This window comes from Cynocephalus volans, chromosome 4, assembly GCF_027409185.1.
Source record: "Cynocephalus volans isolate mCynVol1 chromosome 4, mCynVol1.pri, whole genome shotgun sequence".
NCBI classification, from domain to species: domain Eukaryota; kingdom Metazoa; phylum Chordata; class Mammalia; order Dermoptera; family Cynocephalidae; genus Cynocephalus; species Cynocephalus volans.
In genome coordinates, this window is record NC_084463.1 from 37,896,112 (window position 1) to 37,919,725 (window position 23,614).

The following is a 23,614-nucleotide window of genomic DNA, read 5'->3' on the forward strand; positions in this document are numbered from 1 at the left end:
TTTGTTCCTTTTCCCCTTGGCTAGATAGATAAATATTTACTTTTTTTCTTTTGGAAAGGCTCAGGGATGGTGAGTAGAAGCCAAAAGAGACCACCTACGGGAGATATTATGTAGAGAGCTGGAAAAGTAGGTAATGAAATTCAATTAGTAGTTTAAAAATTAGTGTTGCTGGCACAATGATTTCACTCTAATATACCTAAGAACAGAGTGAAAAATATGAGACATGTGAGTTCACTCAGCCATCATAGTAAGAATAGATAAATTAGAGATTACAAGAAAAATGCTTTCATTACTACAGGAACTCTATCTGTAAAACTATCTTCTTTTCCCTTCTCAGAGAACATCTGTCAAGTCAAACATATGCAACATTTCAGCTCATGGGATTTTCTGACATTTGGTGGCAGCAGCTTGTGTATTGTATGATATTTTTATTAATTCTTCTGGTGGCTATTACTGGCAATCTCCTTATAATTATTATTTCCACATTTGACCAGCATCTCCATAATCCCATGTACTTCTTTCTTAAACACTTGTCCTTCTTAGACCTCTGCTATGTCTTGGTCATCCTTCCAAAGGCCATTGTAGACAACTTGATGAACAGTAGCTCCATCTCTCTCTGGGGATGCATCCTTCAGGTCTTCCTTGTGGTTTCTTTGGCCTGCACAGAGATGGCTTTGCTTACGGTGATGTCCTATGATCGCTATGTGGCCGTCTGCTACCCTTTGCACTATGAGGTCATCATGAAGAGGGCTACCTGCATCAAGATGGCCACTTCTTCCTGGCTCAGTGGAGGAGTGTCTGGAATCCTGCACACAGTTACAACCTTCTCTTTGCCCATAAAGACATCTGTTCTGGTGCATCAATTCTTCTGCGAAATCCCTCAGTTACTCAGACTCTCTTGCTCAAATGAGTACTTGGCTGAAGTAGGAGCAGTTGCTATCACCTCCTTACTGAGCTTTGTTTGCTTTATCTTCATTGCTCAGTCATATATACACATCTTCTCTACAGTCCTAAATATCTCATCTACTGTAGGTCAGTCCAAAGCCTTCTCCACCTGTATTCCTCACCTGGCTGTCGTGACTGTTTTTCTTGGTGCTGCTGCAATGGCCTACTTGAAGCCAGCTGAAGATATTCCCTCTGTTTTTGATCTAGTGGTATCTGTGTTCTATACAGTAGTTCCCCCAACCCTGAACCCTATTATCTACAGCCTAAGAAACAAGGATATAAAGGCTGCCATGCTAAAATATTTTAAGATTATATATTTTGGTTCTGCCACCTGCTGAATTTGCCAAAGCCTACAGAAGCCAATTGAAATTCTTCCCATGATTCCTCTTTAATTTATATTTATCATATTCTATAACTCCTTTGTTTATTTTCTTAACATTATACTTTCTTTCATAATTCTCCTTGCTTGTCTTCCAATTTCCTTAATTTTACCCAAATTCAGTTTTCTAACCAATTTCCTATTAATTCAATTTGCTCTCTTTTTTAGATTCATTTTCTTCCACCTAATGTCAAATGGACTATATATATATATATATATATATATAAAAGTAATATGTAAGTAATTTTTCAAAATTAGAAAAAAAAAACATTTTAGGTGTTGACCTACATGGGCTCTTTTATTCAGCAATATGTACTAATTTTCCTACTATGTTCCAGGGATTATTCAAGGTACTTGGGACACATCAGTGAACAAAACCACAAAATCTCTCATCATGGAGAACTGACATTCTACCAGGCAAAGACAGACATAAATTGATCTATAATATTCAGTTAAAAATTTTAAAACTGTTGTAAAAACACAACATATAAAGTCTGCACTTGAATAAGGTTTGAGAGTTCTTAGGGGATTGTACTTTTGAAAGAGTTGGACCTCTAGACCCGGTGACATTTAAGCAGAGAATTTAAGAAAGGGAAGTAGTTTGTTGTGAAAACATCTGTAGAGATGCCAAATAGTCACCCTGGTCTGTTTGATTGTAACAAGGCAAGCAGAGAAAAGGGTGTGGACTGGTCAAAAAAGAAAGCAGTTGGAGATCAGATTTAAGAAGTAATAAACATAGTAGACTGGATTTTTCCTGTCTTTATAGACCATTGTGAGAACTCTGAGTGAAATGTGAGTCTCTGCAGAATTGTGAGAAGAATTGTTTAGGTTTGAATAGACAGGGCACTGGCTGGATTTTTGGAAATAGATAGAAAGGGGTTGGAAATCTAGGGTGTAAGAGGTTGCAGTTTCCTTTAAGGGAGCTACACAGGGAACATTTGTGGGGTGGATAGAATATGGAGCCTGGTCTTGGAAGATTGAGATATTTATTAGACACTCAATTGCAGAATTGAATTAGATTGTTGTATGTACAAAATCAAAGTTCAAAAGGGAGCTCTGGAATGAAGATTTAAATTTGATAGTTAATGGCATAATGATAGTAAGAAAGCATAGAGAGTGTATGAGATTGAAAAGAGTTAAGCTAGAAATAAAAGAGAAGAAAATACTGGGTCTGGGAAACTACAAAAGTAAAAAAATTGTGATGAAGAAGAAGACTTTGCAATAGGTACTTGAGCATGTATTCAAGATGGCATTGTAAAGATGGACCACAGGATTTAAGCTGAACATGAAGAGAAGTCACATCTAAGGGAGGGGAGGGTATTAGATTGAAACAAACCAAAACAAACAAACAAAGAAAGTAAAAGAAAAAATAGTAGTCACTCTTGTGGTTGAAGATTTGAGGTTTTATTAAACAAGGATAGAAAAATCCTCTTTATCAGACAACCCCCCCCCCTGAAATTTAAATGGTATTCAGTGGCTTACCAGTCAGTTGATGAAACTATTACCTAGGGTAAGTAGAAATTAGTATTTTCATAATTTGTCAAGAAGAACATGAGTTAGTTCAATATCACATGCACAAATTTACTCAATCAACACTTCCATGAATGCAACTTAAAGATATGTGCGCGGGCGACCCAGTGGCGCACTCAGGAGAGTGCCGCTGGGAGCGCAGCAGCGCTCATGCCGCGGGTTCGGATCCCAGTGCGCCGGTCACAAAAAAGACAAAAAAAAAAAAAAAAAAAAGATATGTGCACATACGTGCAGTCTGAATTACACACTGTGCTATCCATCTGTAAAAAGTCCAAATATGCATCAAGAGGAACAGGTAAAATATTTTTGTCTGTTCTTTTGATGAATTCTATGCAGATGTAAAAAAACGAGCACGATCTTTAGTAATTTCTTAGTTAATAAAAGAGTGGCAGACTATGACAAACGACATTTTTACTTTCCAAAGGAACTAAACAGATGCCCTAGGTAAAACATGAGTATGACCTCAAACATAGTAAGTTTGGAATTAATGAGTCCCTTGACAATATATTTTTCTTTGTTTATTTATTTATTTTCGTTGATACTTATTGGTACATATTTATGGAGCACAGAGTTGTGTGCAGTTCGTGTCTGGATGACACTGACGTCCCTGCCGGTCTCATCTATGCAGGTGTGTACACTGGCAACACCTTCCACCTGTCTCTGGTTCATCAGTTCTTCTGTGACATGCCCTCTCTGCTAAGGCTCTCAGTTTCTGACATCTTCATCAATAGGTCACATGCTTGCCTCTGCCATAGGGATTTGTGGTGTCTGCTTTGTCTTAATGGCCATTTTATACATGTACATATTTTCTACTGTGTTCAAATTTCCATACAGAGAGCAAGGAAAGGCCTTTCCCACGGTGCCTCCCACATACTTGGGGTCTCTTTCTCACTTCTATTATGTGTGTGTATCTAAGGCCTTGAGTAACCTCAGAAATGATTTATGACATTTTTACCTGTATTTTATACCACATTTTTTTTTCCATATTGAATCTTATTTTTACAGTTTTTGGAACAGGTAAAGAAAAAAAATTGTAGGGAAAGTAATATTAAAGTTATATTCAGGAAAATTATAAAGATACATTTCAGCATTACCTCAGTTTCATTGAGTAGAATCCAAACTTATATAAAATACACTTTATGTCTAGGTTTTATATATTACACTGCCTATTCCAATATCAACCTAGTAAGACCTGATATTGTAATCAATTTTATAATGTAATTATGTTTCGTTTCACATTATTCTTTCTACTCATCCTTCAAAAACATTTAAGAGATTTTAAGAACTGCTCATTTTAATGAATGGATAATACTTAAGGTATATGCTGACAATCATTTTTGATTCGATATGTTTTTGATTCACCAGTTAGCAATATCAATAATGTCTTAAAGGAAATCTTAATAAATTAAATATAGAGATATATTACAGGCTTCATTATCTGACCTTATCAAGGGAAATGAAAAATAAACATTTAAGTAATAAAGTACTCAAATAATTAAAGTAATTAAAATAAATGTAATTACTTTGAATTAAAACAAAAAAATAAAACCAAAAACAGATTATAGTCTAATGTGTATATTGATTCAAACTAATACTGCAATTTATCTGGAAATTTTTTTAAAAAATCCATAAAATGAGAACTAACAAAGCAGTGGTTACAATTTTTTTTTCATGACAGTGCAATTTCTCACTGTTTGTGAGGAAAAGCACTCTGTACATCCTTTGGCTCAGTTTATTTGTTCCTGTTTAGCAATGCCATTATTTATTTTCAGAACATAAAGCTTTGTGGCTGCATTACAGTTCAATTTTCTTATTACTTTCTTGTCAGATGTGTTACTTCCCATATATTTTTCTGAGTAAACAGTCATGTGTGACAATTATAGAAAAATGAACTCTAATTGTCTGGTTTAAGTATTAACTAATGGCAACTCTTAATATCTTCATTTATTTGACTACACAAAGTGAATATCTATCAGGCAACAAAAGTAAAAAATAGGCAAAATGTTCCCAATTCAAAGAGATGATGAATGTTTGTGGTGATGGATATGCTAAATACCCTGAAACAATCATTGCACACTGTATAAATGTACCCAAATATCACATTGTACTCCATACATATATATAATTATTATGGGTCAAATAAAAAATAAATTAAAATGAAAAAATAAACAAATAGAATTTCATCATAATACAAATCTTCTGTACAATAAAGGAAGCAGTTAAGAGAGTAAAGAGAAAATATTTGCAAGCCACACATTTGCTAAGAGATTGATATATAAAATATATAATAAGCTTCTATAACTCCACAACAAGAAATAACCTGATTATAAATGGGCAAAGGTCCTGCATACACATTTCTGAAAATAACGAATACAAAGAGACAACAGAGATATAAATATGTGTTTCACATCACTAATCATTATGAAAATGCAAATTAAAATCATAGGGAGATACCGCCTCACAGTTGTCAGAACAGCAATTATCAAAAAAACAAAATATTACAAGTGTTGGTGAGGATGTGAAGAAAGAAAACCATTTTACGTGGTGGGGATGTAAATCAGTACAGCCCTAAGGAAAACTGTATGGAGAGTCTTCAAACAAAGTAGAACTAGCATATGATCCAGCAATCACACTTCTGGGTAATATATGCAAAGGATTTGAAATCAGAATGCTAAAGAAATACCTGCATTCCGATGTTCATTGCAACATTATTCAAAATAGTTAAAAACATAAAAAACAACTTAAGTGCCCATTAATGGAGGAATAATGAAAATATGTATATGTACACAATTAAATACTATTTACCCTTTAAAAAGAAGGCAATCATATGGTTTCCAACTACATGAAAGAAACTGGAGGATATTATGCTAAGTGAAACAAGCCAGACACAGAAAGACAAATCCTATATGATCTTACTCATATGTGAAATCTAAAAAAGAGGACTTCTAAAAGCAGGGGGTAGAATGGCAGTAACCTGAGATTGGGTGATGGGGAGACTAGGGAGATGCTGGTCAAATGATACAATATTTTATTTGTACAAGACAAATATGTTTTTCAAGGTCTATTGCACAGCATGGCGACTGTAGTTTACAATGTACTGTATATTTCAAAATGGCTAACAGTAAATTTCAAATGTTCTCACCACAAAAACTGATAAGAAATTGAGGGGATGATTATGTTTATTAGCTTTATTTAATTATTTTGCATGATATATATGTATCATATATCATATTATACCCCATAAATATATACAATTATAACTTGTGAATTTACAATTTTTTTTAAGTGCAGAAATGTATAAAAAGAATACACAGCAGCTTGTTACACCAGATACTCAGCTGGTGGTAGAGAGAGATGGTGGCAATGCCAGTGTTTGGGAGGGAGAAAGAGGGAGAGAGAGAGGCCCAAGTTTAAATAATATGCATGATATTTATATATAATTTTATATGTGTGTGGGTATAAAGAAATGTATGAAAGGCAAGTCTCCCAAATTAGCTAGTGTACAGTGATGGGAGGTTAGGAGATGATTTTAACCCTTTCTCCCTTACAATTTTGAGCACTAATTTTAATTAATATGTGTAATTTTCAGATTAGAATAAAAAATTTTGTGAAATAAAATAAAACAAGTAATAAATAATAAAATACAATTTGGTATGAAGATTGCTCTGCTTAATTTTTAAATCTGTATTTAGTAAACTTATATTGTATTAGGAAATTTTACTACATGAGTAGATTTTAGCCACTTTTGCCACACACAGAAAAGGTAACTGTGAGATGATGGATATTTAATTTGCTTCATACTAGTGATCATTTTGCCTTCTGTTTGTATCCTGTAATGGCATGCTGTATATCTTAAGTGTACAAAATCAAATTCATTTTTAGAAAAGAAATATATATTTTTTTACCTATTTAAAAATAGTGTCTTATATAAGTCAAAACTTAATACCTGTCAAAAAATCAATATAAATATCAACTTTCTAAGAAAGTTTTAGGTTTTGTTCTTTCTAAATGGTTTATAAAAACTGTGCCAATATTATCAAATAAACTTTAAGTCATTAAACTGAAAATAGTTAGCAACAGTTAAAAAAAGACATTGATACATTAATACTGTAGCATAGTACTACATTTTTAACAGTTCAATACATAAGCTACAATTTTGCTACATTTAACAATTTAATTGTCTCTTTCTAAATTATGTAAAATACGTTGTAAAATATGATTTTCTGACATCATTAGTATCTACAGTCCCCTTTAACTAAAGAAGTTACTATGCTGCATTCACTTTTATTTCTTATTGCTAAATATTTTAACTCATTAATAAGAATGAATTGTGATATCTGTCAAAGAAGAAAGCAATGAATAAGTGTTACCTTGATACTTCTGTTAAAAATAATTTTAAATAGAAAGATAATAAAAGAAGAAAGAAGGGAAGAAAAAAAAGCAAACAAGCAACTGAGAGATATTAGTAATCAAGAAATTACCAGCATATTATTGAGGAAGACAATTGCAAATATTGAATACCAAAAAAATTAGGATTGTGTATGATATAATGTTGTAATAATCATAGATTCTTTCTATATTAGAGATACTTATGAAAATGCAAAATTTGAAAGAAGAAAACATTTTATATGTACATAGAAAAAAAAGAAATTTACTGAGCAGCAAATCATAATAACTTAATTATGGACAAACCCTCGTATTGAACAAGATTCAAGAGAGCGGTGTAGAGTATCCACCAAGTGGTACCCTTCTGGTGGCAGAAACTATATTTAAAGTCATATGCATGAAGATTATACTTTATGAATTCACAAAATTTACAGGAAGAAGCAGAAAATTATTGGTCACATATCCAGTCAAATATTATAAATAGCAGGATCATTGTAGAATTGATTGACAAGTTTTGTCAGTGTCTATATCATGTGGCATGTGCCTAAGTCCTCAATGGCACATCAGTGTGCCACAGCTCCCACGGTGGAACTTCATTTTCCGCCCATGGAGAGCTTACTTGCTGCAATTCTGTTGGAAACCATTCTTCAGATATAAACAGTATGTGCTTTTGATAAGAAGAGAATGAGTTTATTACTTACAAAGGTAAGAGAATACGCCAACTTGCAATGTTTTGGCAGTGTCTTGCATAGGAGAAGATAAGTTTATAATTTATAGGGAACTGGCAGTGTCCAAAGGAGAATGGAGAGCTTGATGAGGATTGGATAAAGATCATGATATGACAGCCCAGGGCTGGTGGAAACAGCAAGGTAGGGACTTTGAGGTAAAAGACAGAAATAATCTTAGAAAACAAATTGTTAAATATTTTTAATTTTGGAGCTGATGACATCTTCAGGAATTTCTTGTAATAAAGTCAACTCATTTTACTAGTCAGCAAACTTCTGCAGAAATAATGATAGAGAACCACAAATATTAGCTCAGCATGAGGACATCTATGTTAGAGCTTCATGCTGAGAAAAGAATTCTGTTTTAACAATGTGATGGCAGAGGAAGGGTCTGGGGCCCAGATAGCAGGCCTCAGCCCACCCCATCCTCTTGCGAAGTTCTTGACTCCACCAAAGGAAAGAATTCAAGAACAGACTAACAGTAGAAAGTGAGAACAGGTTTAATTTAACAGATAAGAAATACAGATCCTACAGAGAGAGTCTGGCCTAGCTCCAGAGACTGCGCAGGGCCCACACCAAGTTTAATACAAAAGGAAGAAGTGCATGCAAAGAGTTCAGTACAGAATGCAGCCTGGCTCAAGAGCGTAAGCAGCCACTTGCTAAAAGTAAGTTTAACACAAAATAATACATACACACCTCAGCTGGTGAAGTGCAGTTCGGCCCCAGGAGAGTGAGCAGCAACAACCCCTCCTTCTTCTGGGATTTGGCATTTATAGTTTGGCCATCTAATACATATTCATATTAACTAATGAATACTCAATGAAGGGGTGGGTCCCTATTATGTAACACAGTCTCACACATGCTCAGTTCATCTACTTTTGGAACAGGTTCATTGGTCAAATTCTGTCACATGTACCAGACATATTCAGGAATATAATGTGCTCTCTAGCACCTCTAGTGGAGGGTCATCCAGCTACCATTTTTATATAACTGCTTTACTGAGCATGCCCAGCCACTGGATTTGCATAAGCCAGACCACAGTGTTTCAGTTTCCCCCAAGTTGGTGTCCAAAATAGGCCTAACAAGCAACAGGAACTTTTCCTAGAAGAGGGCATAGGGGACAAGCCTGAGACCTTAGGCAGTGGCTTGAAACCCAAAGGTGTGCCTTGTAATCCATCCCATGGAAACCAAGCATCTTCTATCTCAAATAGACAATCACTGAAGTTTATAGGTGTCACAAAGCAAAGCCATAACTCAGTAACTGGCAAAGCTAACAGTATTCTTTAAAGCTACAGATGTTCTGGGAAGGAGATAAAGTCAAAACCATGAAGTCTGACTCCAGGTTTCACAGGACTGAGCACAAGGATAGTGATTAAAACATGCTGATCTGCATGTAGGCACTGTCCCTATTCTTGTGGCATTTTTTAATGCACTTCTCCCTTTGTCTTTTTGTCTTATATACCACCCCCCTCCCAAAACCCTAAGACTCTGAGACAGTTGTAGTGTGTCTGTCCCGTTAGACATCTGATAATAAACTTTCTGCCTCACACCAACATTTAGGCGTGATGCATCTTTTGTTCTGTGTGGAGAGCAGTCAAACTGTGACCACCAGTAACAGTTTTGGTGAGCCATCCAGGAGGGATATGGTCCCCCCAAGCAGCCTAGGTTTTCCCCAGATTCCAACAGCAGGACTACCTTGTGTCATTTGGGGTGCCTGCTGCTGCTCTTGGCAAGGGAGCCCTGTGATGGAGATTTGGAGAATTCCCCAAGATGCTGCCAGGACCTTTTGTCCTGGATATTCTCCCTGTTTCTAAACTGCAGAGCTGGCTTCCCATGTCAGTTCATTGGTGGAGGAGGAATGATTAGGGAAAGGGACCATGGTCTCTGAGGGATCCCATGGGCTCCAGGGTAGTCAAAGTTCTTCAAGTTCGGGTAAGCGATAGCCAGTTTGCACACCAGAGAGTTCTCAGTTTGTGCCATTTGTTACAGAAAGGTACCTGTGGTGCAGGACAAAACTTTTGTGAAAAGGTAAACTGACCCTTTGGTAAAGTACATCGATTAGGGTGTGTGAATGATCTATCTGTGTGTCTATTGTCTGTCCTATGTTGCCCACTTTGCTTGATGTTATGCTACTATTTGGGAGGCATTTAGATTCGTCCTGTGTCTTAACTTTTGGATGGACTTAGGCTCCTTTTAAAACTCTCCAACCCCATTGTGGGTTTGTGTTTGGGTGAATTAACTGTCCTTGGGAATTGTGCCATACTTCTTGGGAAGACTTTGTGTCTTTTGAGACAAAAAATTCAGGAATAGTCAGTGCTACGGCAGAAATCTGTTAGAACATTTTTTTTCCTAAAAAAGTGTAAAAGTCTCTTCATTTTTAATGAGACTGTTATAAAAATTGATTTACCTAGGATTTAGTCCATAGCCTTTATTGTGTTGGAAAAACTCAAGATTAAAAATTATTTTGTGCTCGTGCAGTGCCTCTGTGGCTAACTGTGCTTATCTACCGGGGCCCCCAGAAGTCAGCCCAGTTAATAATCAGCTGCCTGCTCAAGTCATGTGAATTTGGAGAAACAGAAACTTAAAGAGCCCATCTAACCTGCCTATAAAAAGCCTTGTAAGAGTCAGGGTGAGGTCCCAGGATTTGAGAACGTGAGTTTGCCTGGGTCCCACTAGCATAATAAACTTTCTGACACCCCCCCACCAAGTGTCTGGAGCTTCCTTGCAAGTCCACTCCATAACAACTGAGTTACCTGTTGGGGCGAATAAAGTTTAGCCATGTGAATGGGCCCCATTATGTCTGAAGAATAATTTAGATTCAACTGCCTTTTATTAACTGGTGATTTTATATTACCATTTCATGAGTAAAATAAAAGCTATAAAAATGTTACATATATTTAGGTGTATTTACACATATGTATATACATTACATTGTGTGCTATGTCACATAGTAAACTCTGAAATAACCAGCCAGAAATGCCTTTTTAGTTCACATAACTTAAAAGCTCTTGGATAAATAAACTGGGTAAATTAAATGATGGATATTCATTGACTATCAAGATCATTTCCTACAAAATATAATACTAAGACTTTAATTACTAAATATAAGTTTAAGCTTATATGCTTTTGACTCTTATTTTAAAGAAACAAAAGATATTTATGTTTCTTAGTGAACATGTTCTGTTTCACACTGAAACCGGTTTTAAAACATTATAAAGTATATACTAAAAAAGTTTGATACATAATAAAAATTACTTGCTTCATAGGTTTTTACTAAAATTAAGAATATTAAGAGCTAAAAGTCAGACCTTATTAAAGGTTATTTTGCAACAGGCTGAACAGAAGTGATTCCATTTTGTTAAATTTCTAAATTAAAAAGTTTTTTTCTTCCTACTCTTGTAACCCTAACCACATAGCTTGCCGCAGTCACACTGACTGCTGTATTTTACTAGAATAATGGGGCATTGCTATCTCCAACTTCATGGACTTTCTTCAAAGTGTGAGAATTGATTTTAATGGTCCCCATGTACTGTATACAATACCCACAGATACCAAAAATCTGATTATAACTAAAGTTAAATCTAATTCAAGGACGAAAAAGCAAGTCCTGTATTTTACCCTTCATTATTCTTCTAGCCTCCGTATCTGTGGAAAATAATGCCAGGATAGAGAGGTCCCTGAGAAGCTGTCTTTCCACAAGGGACAATGTAATCAGGAAAATATCGGCTGCTTCATCCACATTCTGTTCAAGGAGAGCTGATGCCTGGGGGATAAACCAGGAATGAGCCTCCTGGGTTAGGTAAGAATAACACATTGTGTTTCAGGTTTTTTAAGCATATTTTTTTCCCTAAAATATCACCTCAGAATATCTTACCTTAATAAAATGTTACGTTCTTTGCTTTCAGGCTATAAAGTATTTTTGGATGTTCTGTCTGAAGTTTTCAATGTACAGGGCATCTCCAGAGACTGCAATCTCTCTTTCAGGAATAACTTTAGTGTTTATAGACAAATACCAGCTCTGCAGACACCTCCTGGAGTTCTCCTTGACTTACTGTTTCACAATCTCTCAAGAGAAAGATGAGATAAAAGTGTCTTAATGGAAACACACCCAGAAGTCAAAACCATAAGGTAAAACATCTGAGCTAAGGTGAGAAGACTGTGCCCAATTGGTGAGTAAATGCTTCTTTATCCATGAGCATCCCTGACTTGGAAACCTTTTTTTTTTTTTTTAAAGGAAATTTATTTGGTTTTTAATTGAAACACATTGATTGTACATACTTATGGGGTACAGACATATATTTCAATACATGTTTACAATGTGTAATGATCAAATCACGGTAGTTACCAAATTATCTTTGCAAAAATTCATTGTTTCTTTGTGATGAGAGCATTTGAGCTCCCCTCTTCCAGTCGTTTGACAACATTCAACAAATTGTTAATCGCAGATGCCCAGCACTACTCTACGCCACTAAAACTTATTTGTCCTATTTAGCTATAATTTTGTATCCATTAACTAACATACCTATACTCTTTCTTCCCCTCCCCTTCCCAACCTCTAGTAAACACAATTTTACTATCTATTTCTAAAATTTAACTTTTTTTTTTAGTTCCCATGTATGAGTGAGAAAATGCAGTAATTATCTTTCTGTGCCTGACTTATTTGTCTTAACCTATTGTACTTTTAGTTGTTCTGTTTTAGTGTTGTTTGTGTTGCTTTGTGCACATAGTTATTTAGTTTTCACAGTAATTCATTAAAATCCCTAGCCTAGGAATCACTGCCTTGTATCTGTTGCTGACATTAAAAGTATGATTAAAGGGCTGTTTCTAAGCACTTATCTAGTAATAGCATGGTCAGAACCAATGTGTGATGTCTAAATTATTCTTATTTTAAGTGAATCCCCATGAGCTACTACAAAGAAGAAATTAATCCCACCAAAATCCTGAATCACTATGGTGCTGGATAGTGTGTGAAATTCAGTTCATCTGGCTATGACATGGCTGTGTAGACACTTGCTCTCTTTTAGATGGCAGAGTGGGAGAGCAGATAAAGGGAAGATTTCTGATGCTGGAAATTACTGCTCACCATTTTTATTTGATGGGTGTAAAAGGCTAGTTCTTGGTATGATTGTGAAGCTTCACAAGCACTTAAATATCCCCTCCTTATTTGTTACTGTTTAAACCCTTTGTGTGACCCAGCAATGATCACCCTCTGGGAGAAAAGCTATTGCACTCCCACATGTCACTGCATTCTACATTCTATCATGATTCCTCTCCATGAAATCGATCCCACTCTCACTTAGCTCCTTGTGTTTGAAGGTGTAAATTAGGTCAATTGCTATTTCCCCAATTTGTGACATTCCTACATCTGGACTGTTTTTGATTACAGACAGCTCTGCTTGTATTTTTATCATTGATTCAAGTCCAAGTTAAGAATTCACTTTCTTTGGTATCTTTCTCTCATTATATTTCCAGATATTAACAATTATACTCTTAACATTGTCTCCAAATTCCTCATTTTATAAATGCAGGATCACACAATTTTTATAAAATGGAATAGAAATTATGAAACATAATAACACTGTTAGCTTTCTAACCATCCTTCCCTCTAACCATGAAGGAAATTTCATTGTATCCCTGAGTTTTAGTTTTCCTATCCATAATATAAATAGATTTTACTAAATGATCACAAAGGTACTTTGAAACTCATAATGCAAATATTTTTAAGCTCTTGGTCCCCTCAGCCATACACACGTATACATGTGTGCCCACAAACATACACACACTTGCACATATACACACATATTCACAGGCACATAGTGTTATGTGTACGCTACACATTCTTACTAGAATTACATCTCATATAAGAAAGATGCTTTTAATCACCTTCATATCTTCTAATGTAGCTAATAACTGTATGCATGTTTAAGTAAAATAATAGAAATTTTTTAATCTCCTAAATATACACATTTTAAGGAATTAATGTCCAGTCCAAAAAAGTAAGTTACTACTTTTTATTTGTACAAAACATGGTAGTTTAGAAATATATTTCCAATTACTATATACCCATTGAGCTGCACAACAAGCCTGAAAAGTAGGCAGATATTGCCGTATGATTCATCTAACTCACATTCATGAGGAAAATGGATTTCAGAGAGAGTAATCCAAAACCACCTTTCACTAGGAATGGAAATAGAATAGAAACCCTGTATCACAGGCAACTTTTTAAAAAAAACTTTTCATTTCTTATTTTTATTATGCTTCATTATCTGTACATATGTGCCTTTTAAACATGAGCATATGCTAAGATTAACGTTTTCCAATTACAAAAGAAAACAAAATGACAAAATATTAGTAAGATGGTCACACATAGAACATACATAAGTATATTCTATTTCCTTCATATATTATTTTTGTGCATATATTTTATTTATGTATATTTATTTTTTGTACGTGTGTGTGTGTGTGTGTGTGTGTGTGTGTGTGTGTGTGTTTATTAGGAAAATGGTCACACATAGTCCTACCATCTAGAACATGCACAATAGCATATTTCCTTCATATATTATTTTTACATATACATTTTGTGTACATATTTTTGCATATATATTTCATATGTATTTTTGTATATATATTTTGTGTATATATTTGTATATATATTTTATATATTAGTGTTTATTCAGCATGTCAATGAATTAATATTTCTATTAAAAATAATAGAGAATTCTTGTCCCAGGAATGGTGACAACCTATGGAAATATAGAGCAGTATAAAAATGAAAATAAAAATCAACAATAACTCCGTCACTTAAAATGAACACCGGATACAGCTTGGTTTCTTTTTCAAGGTCTTTTTTTAAACCACAAATATATATATATATATTTTACCTTATTAAGATCCTACTGGGAATACAAACTTTTAAGTATAATAGGAACATTTTTAACTCTGGCCATTCAATGATTGGCGAAACAATGAAAAATCCTCCATTAAAATAACTATTAATTCACTCAGTTGAAGTTTTAAAACAATTATTATTTTTTGTTACTAAAATTAACACAGCTTTTTAAATTAATATGGAAAAGATTTTAAAAAGTCTAATATTCAAAAGATCTCTCATTGCCTAGACACATGCATAATATCAGAAATAAAAAGATCAAAAGAAAGAAAGAGGAAAGAAAAAAGGGAGAAAAAAAGAAGGAAAGAATTAAGAATGGGGGAAATAGTGAAGGCAAGCATACAGAAGAAACTTTTAAAAATGCTGTATGCTGCATTGGTTTTCAATTAAAAGAATGTGTGACAATAGTAATCGTAAGAGAAACAAAATCATTGATAAATTCTGTAAATTAATTACTTAGTATAACTCTTTAATATTAAGCAACAAATAGAATAATTAATTAAAATAATATTGCATTTTTTTTAAATGTCATCTGTATATTTTAAATCTCTTCATCCTGTTATGAGAGATTTAAAAACATCACCTAGTTACATTTCTCATTCCTTTTACCTATAATTTTTGTATTATTATTTAAATATTATTAAATGTATAACATTTAATTTCTAAATTTTTGTAGTTTTTAGTATTATTTAGTCTTCATTAAAAATAGCTTAATATGCAACACCAATATTTATTCAATATTACAGGAAGTGTCTCCATTCCACTATTATTATTTATTCTTTTTTGTTGTTGTTTGTTTAGATTGAAAGAGAGCTGAGTTTTCATGTCAGTACCTTGGTTGCTTAGAAAGTTATTACAGAAATCTGTAAATCCTTTATTATATTTAACCCTATCTATAATCTTCTACCAGATCTTTATTCTTTATTTTTTTCCAGTTCATATTGTGTAATTTTCTAAATCAGATCTAACATGTGCCTGAATGATTTTGATTATGTTTAGTTAACATTATTTTGTACTACAATGTCATTTTATTTCTGTAATACTTTTTCATTTTTTCCATTTTTTTTTTTTTTGGATCTTCCCAGCTATCATTCATCTTATTGTTGTCTCAAAATTATGTTTTACCACTTATTTCTTTGAGCATTATTTTTGTTGTTTTGTCCCAACGGATCTTGCTACCTATAATTTATTTTGAGTACATATAATTATTTTCTCCAAAATATTTGGTATCTCATGTTTCTCTTGGAGTATTCTCTGAGACAAATCAACATTAACTCTGTTCACCTCTCCTGAGAGAATGAAACGTATTGTTTGTGAATGTACAGGCTTTACAATGGTTTTTAGAATGGTTCACACCTCAGCTCCGTCATTCACTTACTCCTGACACTAGGCAAATTAATTAACTCATTTTTGCCACATTTTTCTCCTCTATAAAATTGACATAATACCCACTTCTTAGGGGAGTTTTGAATATTAGTCAGGCTGATGTGCATGAGGTGCTTAAAACAGCATCTATAATATTATAAATAAATGATGTCATCTATTTTTATTCTTTCCCTGTACACAGGAGGCGACCCACATGTCCTGTCTGAGTTTTGGCTGATGTAGAAGCTGGGCTTCTATAGACTTAAGGACAAATTGTTCAGAGAAGGAGGTTTGATGGAAAATAAAATCTGTTGTACAAGTGAATCACATGTGTGAAGTGAGCGATTGTTCAAATATTTTGGAGTGAAAGTAAGTTTAATCACTCCCACATTACAAATCATCACCCTTTTCATGATCATTTGCTGTAAGAGAATCACATGGATACACATTCTCATCCTGGCACATAGGAGTCTGCACTCATGAGTTCCACATTTACTACAAGAGAAGTGGGTCTTTGATTTCCCCTTCTTATATTTTGCACAACCTTTTACTTCAGTGTTTTCGAAACTCATTTTTCTTATAATGCTCTATAAAACATTTTTGAAAGGTTGCCATGTCCAATCTTTGGAGAAATAGCAATAGTTACTATAACTAATATGAAATATATCCTTATCTATGCAGAGAATGAGCAAATGACTTAGCAATCCACTTTTTTTTCAGATAATGATGACGAATAAGGAGATTGCAATTTTAAAAAGTTCATCTAACTAAAAGGCGATAGAGAAAGAACTAAAACCAGACAATCTAACCCCAGAGCTTGTTCTTAATGACTATTTTCCTCATTTAGATAATCAAATTTTATATTATTCCCTGACTTAAACAATGTGACAATTAGCATGTTTAAACTCTGAGCAAACTTGGAGAAAATTTTATTACATCCTGTAGTTTGAGGCATACTTGGGCACAAACTATTTTTCTTTATGAAATGTCCATTAAAATACTTCAGGGAAGTTGTCTGTGTAATGCAAAGGAGGAAATGTTTCTCAGTATGCATGTGAATAAAACAATCCTATTATAATGTAATTGAACCTTAAGCTGAGTTAGGAAGACCCTTTTGTAGGAAGGGTGATTCTTGATAGCCCGGTAATGTATAAAAATTGGTTTTCTGGTAACCTTGCAAATTATACACATTTTTAAAACCCTGAGAAAATGTTTCTGTGATTCATCTGCTTGTCAAAGTGGTAGTTAACAAGCAAAAAGCTCTTTAGCCTTTCTTTCTAGGTTCTGAAAGAGAATTATGCCACAATGTCAACAGAATTCATCAGATGTTATGAATTAATCTCTCTCAAATGTACCACAAAATTGTACTAATTTGTAGCAACCTTAATAAAATTTAGAAAACAGTAATTCAAATCACTGTCTATAACTGTGGCTCTCCTAGATTTTGCAGACCTTATTTTATCAAGTTTAATATTACACCCCCATTTTATTTCAAACATTTTACATATGGAAGCATGCATAACCGAAATCAGAAAACTAAGAGTAATATTTGTTAATTTATGTTTATACAACAATTTTATTGTACAAAATTGGAAAAAAAAATGTAACTTTCAAACTATGAAGTTATAAAATATTTAGCTGTAAAGAAACATCTCACTATATTTTCTTTTTGCCATATTGCAGGAAGAGGAGTATCATGGCCAATATCACCATGTTGGTGACTAAATTCATCCTCATGGGGTTTTCAGACAAGCGGGAGTTGCAAGTCCTCCAGGCTGTGCTGTTTTTACTCATCTACCTGACAGCTCTTGTTGGCAACCTGCTCATCATTCTTCTTACCACCTTGGACCAGCACCTCCAAAGTCCCATGTACTTCTTTCTGAAGACACTGTCATTGCTAGATCTCTGCTTCATCTCTGTCACAGTTCCCAAAGCCATTATTCAATCCTTTACCCAGAATCATTCCATATCATTCCTGGGGTGTGTGGTACAGGTCTTTTTGGTTGTATCGTTTGCTTGTACAGAGCTCGGCTTGCTCACAGTGATGTCCTATGACAGATATGTGGCCATTTGCTGCCCCCTCCAATATCAGGTCATCATGAAGAAAGGTGCTTGTGAGCAGATGGTGTCTGCTTCAGGGCTCAGTGGGGTTGTCTCTGGGTTTTTAAATACATCTGTGACCTTCTCATTACCATTTTGTAGATCAAATTTTGTACAACAGTTCTTCTGTGAGATCCCCTCATTACTCAAACTCTCCTGCTCAGAGAAATACATTGCTGAGATTGGAGCCCTAATTGTAACAACATCCTTGGGTATTATGTGTTTTATTTCAATCCTGGTTTCTTATATTCATATCTTCTCCATGGTTCTGAAGATACAATCAATGGAAGGCCGGTCAAAAGCCTTCTCAACATGCATTCCTCATCTTGTGGTGCTTACTGTTTTCCTCACTACAGGGTCCAGTGCTTACCTAAAGCCAGTGTCGGAGTCCCCTTCTGCATGGGATTTGCTGGTGTCTGTCTTCTACACCATGGTGCCACCAACACTGAATCCCATCATCTACAGTCTGAAAAACAAGGACATGAAAGCAGCCTTTTGGAAAATGCACAGAAAGACTGTTTTCAAAAACAGCAACAACAACAATAACAAAAACAGCAAGGCAAATACTTCATTCAGTTCATACAAACAAGGGGCCAATTTAGTTAACAGTAAAAGACTTAGTGCTATTTAAATAAGGTAACAATTTATAATTTCATACACATACAATTCATACTTTTGAACCATATCTTTTTTTTTTTTTTTTTTTTTTTGTCGTTTTTTCGTGACCGGCACTCAGCCAGTGACTGCACCGGTCAGTCCTATATAGGATCCGAACCCGCGGCGGGAGCGTCGCCGCGCTCCCAGCGCAGCACTCTACCAAGTGCGCCACGGGCTCGGCCCTTGAACCATATCTTTAATCTAAGTAAAAATATATGTAAAATAAGATTTTGTCAAAGCAAGAAGTTTTAGGCAATAGAAAGTATAATTGGCTACCCATGACTTTCCTCTAATTTGAGCGTGCTTTATATTTACTGGACTGGATACATTGTATAGATATATTTCTGCACTTTGATCTTTCACTCATCATTAGGCATTTGCGATCTCTCCACTTCACGATCCATTATTATGCACACTACAATGTTTCCAGGTAGTTCTTATTTTAAAATTACAAATGATTGTAATGAATATTCTTGTATTTTCTCCAGTATACAAGAAAATAAAGCTAGTTAATAACATTCAATATTTTGAGTTTCATACAATGATCAAGTTGCTATTCATAGTTAATGTTATTTAAGTTTTATTCCTAAGAGTATTGGATAAACCCACTTTTTCCCCCCATATCCTCTAAAATATTATATTTAAAGTATTTTTAAATTGTTTTCCAATTTTAATAATAAAAATGTATCTTACTGTTTTATTAATTTTCATGTTCACAGGTTTCTAATTAAGATGAACGTTTATATCTATTATTGTTCTACCTATTATTTATCATTTGTCTTTCAGTTATCTACATCTATATATATAGATATAAATATACCATATAATTCTTCTCTTCTCTAAATTCACTCTTCATGCCATTTTTCTGTTTTTCAGTTTGGTTACTTTCATTTTTAAAAATACTTATTTATTGCTTAATACTCAAATTTTGTTGGTTAGGTATCATGGAAATATTTCTCAAAATATCATTCATGTTAATCATTTGATGGTATGTATTATAAATTTAGGAGCATTCAATTTGATTCATTTAATATTATTAATATTTGTTTACATGACATGTGTTTTTATTTTCTTTAACTTTTTAATTTCTCCCCAAAATATTCTCCAATAAAATATTCTATTAATGTTAGAATTTTCTCAAATATATTGTCTTTTCTCAATTAGTCTCAGATCACCAGAGACACACTTGTACTCTGATGAAATAAGATGTATGAAGCTGTTATAATAAGCGAGACCACTAAGAGAGAAATTGTGTAGCATTTCACCAAAGAAAGAAAAATAATTATTATAGAAATTTTGGGAAGGGTGGCATTTCTTTGAAATTTAAATGAAGCAATGTTTTGATAGACTCAAAGCCAAACATGGCTATTTTGAAAGGAGTTGACCTCAGGTATGGACTGCAAATTTGGCCCAGGAACCATTTCCTTGAAAATGACAAACTTATGGCTGAAGTAAATGTCATGTCCAGAAAGACCTGAGTTGGAGATGGAAGCTGCTTCTCTGATTCACAACGGCTAATATCCTCTATAAAGAGAGAGCATTTCATTCTTAATGATGAAATTCCAATAATCAACAAGGCTGACAGTCTACAAATTTTAGAGATCTGGTCTTCCGAGTAAGAAAGCAGTAGGGGGCTGTTCTGAAAATTTACAGTTATACAGTATCTTCTATGAGAAACATTGCTTCCTGTTAACATTGCAGTTGGGTTTATTTGTGTTTGTTACCTCAGCCTCATCAATGGTAGACAGGTTTTTACTTCCTCTATATTTAGGACAATAATTTATCTGAATTAATAGCAGGAGGAAACATTTTTTATATGTTAGTTTTTAATAAGAATAAATTATGTTATATTTTATTTCTACTTTCATTTATCAATGTTTTGTAATAATACCATAATGCCTATCATAATATAGGTTTCTGCATTCTTAAGTGGGTTTCTAGTCTCTTTATATTATTCTCTTTTTCTGTCTTTCTTTTCTGCACTAATTCAAAGTGTTCCTTGGTGTTAAGATTCATAGTAACAAGGTTCACTTCCCTTGTTTGTTCTTTTCCAGAATTGCCTTAGCTATCTGTAAACTTCTCATCTTTAAACTTTAGAATCGTTTTATGGCAAAGTGGGCATTTTGTTGGTTTTATATTATTTAATTTTGTTTTTGCAATTCTGTCATTTTATGAAAAATAAGAATCTTGTAAAAATTAACTAAAATTTAAATTTAATTTGAAAAACAACCAGAAAATCTCTATTAATAGATCACTGGAATAAGGATCTAGGTTGTTTATGAAACAATGTTAGGTTGTTTATGAAGCCATTTGAACTATTTCACACCTTTTGTACTATTAGGAAGAAAATGATCCTCTGCATATGGTGAAAAAGGCAAATGCTACAAAGTGTGCTTACTGCTATTCTATTTACAATAAGCATGATTTAAAAATTGCCAGCAATATCCAGACAGGTTGTGTTTCATTACTTCATGTGCTTCCCTCAATACCTGGTACCAAATTAAGATTGAAATCAGGAAGTAGGTTTCATAGAACAGACTTCTTTATATATATATCAAAAAAAATAAAACCCAAAAAATTTATTTTTCACCCTGGGTATCAGGAAACTTATGGAGAATGAGATTTTAAAAAGTAAAATTATATGCATCCCATGAACTGACACCTAGCCAAAAGCAGCCAGCAGCACCTCCCATTCCACTACCTGGGCAGTAGGCAAGTTGTCACTTCTCACTGTGTGACAGAGACACAAAGATTACTCAGAGCACATATTTTAAGAGAAATGGGAAGCCAGAAGTGGTCTCACCAAGAAAACTCCCTCAAGCAGAGAGAAACAAGGCACAGCCTCGAGAATCAATATTTGCTTCAGCTTTTATTGTAAAGACAAGGAAATAAAAAAAAAAAACAACTTTATCAATCATTTTGCAAAGGAATGAAAAGAAATTGGCTATGGGACATTCTCTGGAAAGCATCTTAAGAAACAAAGGAAAGGGAGTGAAGCTGGATAAGAAATGACTTTAATGTTCTTATCTAATCTAGTAGAACACCCTTGAAGATCTTCATTGTGCTAAAGTCTTTGGTGCTTTGAACAATCCCTGCTCTGCCTCAAATCCCTTTCTGCACTAGGAACTTTTGCCCTGTGTAAGTTCCCTTGTCTTTCTCAATCTTGACATTCCTACGCTCCTCCACAGCAAGTGAGCATCCTATGAATGGGCACCAATCCAGAAGAGCATGATGTGAGTGGGCACCAAGACAGAAGCCCCCAGCAGCTCTTCCCACCACCCAAGAAAGGGACAAATGAGCATCCCAACTGCACAGTGCCACAAATACCATTTAAGCACAGGTGGTCCACCACATTCACTGCCACAGCTACTGATGCTGCAAGGATGACTCACTGCCACAGTAACAGCCAGGAAAACCCTGCAGGCAGCCCACCACACAATCACCTACGTCAACACAAGGAGTCAGCAGCAGAGCCTGCAAATAGAGCAGGAATCTTTGTCTTCAAAACCCACCCCAGAATAATAGAAGAAACAAATGCTTTACCAGATTACCAGACATCAGAGAAGAGACACTAGAAATACAAATAAATGAGAAAATATGACAAGACCAAAATAATACAGTAATTCTCAAGTACTAAAAACCATACAGCAGGAAATCCATGAAATGTCTTAAAAGGAATTCTGAGTGACAATCTTAAGAAAACTCAAAGATATAAGAAAAGACTTAATTATAGAATACAATGAAATGAGAAAAAGTATCCAGGATATGAAGGAGGAGATTTACAACTTCTGGAACTGAATGACTTGTTTGATGAAATAAAAAATACAACTGAGAGTTTAACAATCAGGTTAGAGCAAGTAGAAGAAAGAATTTCAGATCTCAAAGACAGTCTTTTCAAAACGAATCAGGTGAACAAAAAAAGGGAAAAGAAAAAAAAAAAGAATTTTAAAACATGAAGAAAATATAAAAGAGCTAACTGACAACCTTAAGCATACAAGCATCCAAATCATGGGCATTCTAGAAGAGGAAAAGAAAGAAAAAGGCATTGAAAACCTATACAAGGAAATAATAATGGAAAGCTTCTCAGGTATAGGAAGATATATGGACCTTCTGATCCAGAAAGCCCATATATCCCCAAACAGATTCAATACAAAAACTTCTCCCCAGGACTCATTATGGTCAAACTGGGGAAACTCAAAAGACAGAGAATTCTAATAGCAACAAGAGAAAAGTTTCAAGCCACCGATAGGGGAGCCTCCATCAGACCAACAGCAGACTTCTCAACTGAGACTCTACAGGCCAGAAGAAAATAAAAATGATAAAAAAAAGAAAATTACCAACCAGGAATTCTATATCCAGAAGGCTATACTTCAGAAATAAGGTGGAAATAGTGTATTTCACAGACAAACAATAACTGCAGGAGTTTGCCACCACACGACCATCCTGGAAAGAAATCCTCAAGGGAGTCTTATATCTGGAATGTGAAAAATGATACCCACTACTATGAATACACGAGAAAGAATAAAACCCACTGTTACAACAAAAGTGCAAATGAGAAAGAGAAAGAAATAAATCATACCACCTCATAAAACTGACAATCATTGAATAATAAAAGGGGATGAAAAGAACAAAAGACAC

General features: G+C 34.3%; 2 protein-coding genes across 2 annotated transcripts; both read left to right on the top strand.

Moving 5' to 3' along the window:
• The first annotated feature begins 509 nt into the window (after positions 1-509).
• LOC134376018 (olfactory receptor 14A16-like) lies at positions 510-1,283 on the top strand. Its single transcript, XM_063094715.1, has one exon. The coding sequence runs from the start codon at positions 510-512 to the stop codon at positions 1,281-1,283; it is 774 nt and encodes a 257-aa protein (XP_062950785.1).
• A 16,632-nt stretch (positions 1,284-17,915) lies between these two features.
• LOC134376019 (olfactory receptor 14A16-like) lies at positions 17,916-18,950 on the top strand. The gene has a single exon (XM_063094716.1). The coding sequence runs from the start codon at positions 17,916-17,918 to the stop codon at positions 18,948-18,950; it is 1,035 nt and encodes a 344-aa protein (XP_062950786.1).
• The last annotated feature ends 4,664 nt before the right edge of the window (positions 18,951-23,614 follow it).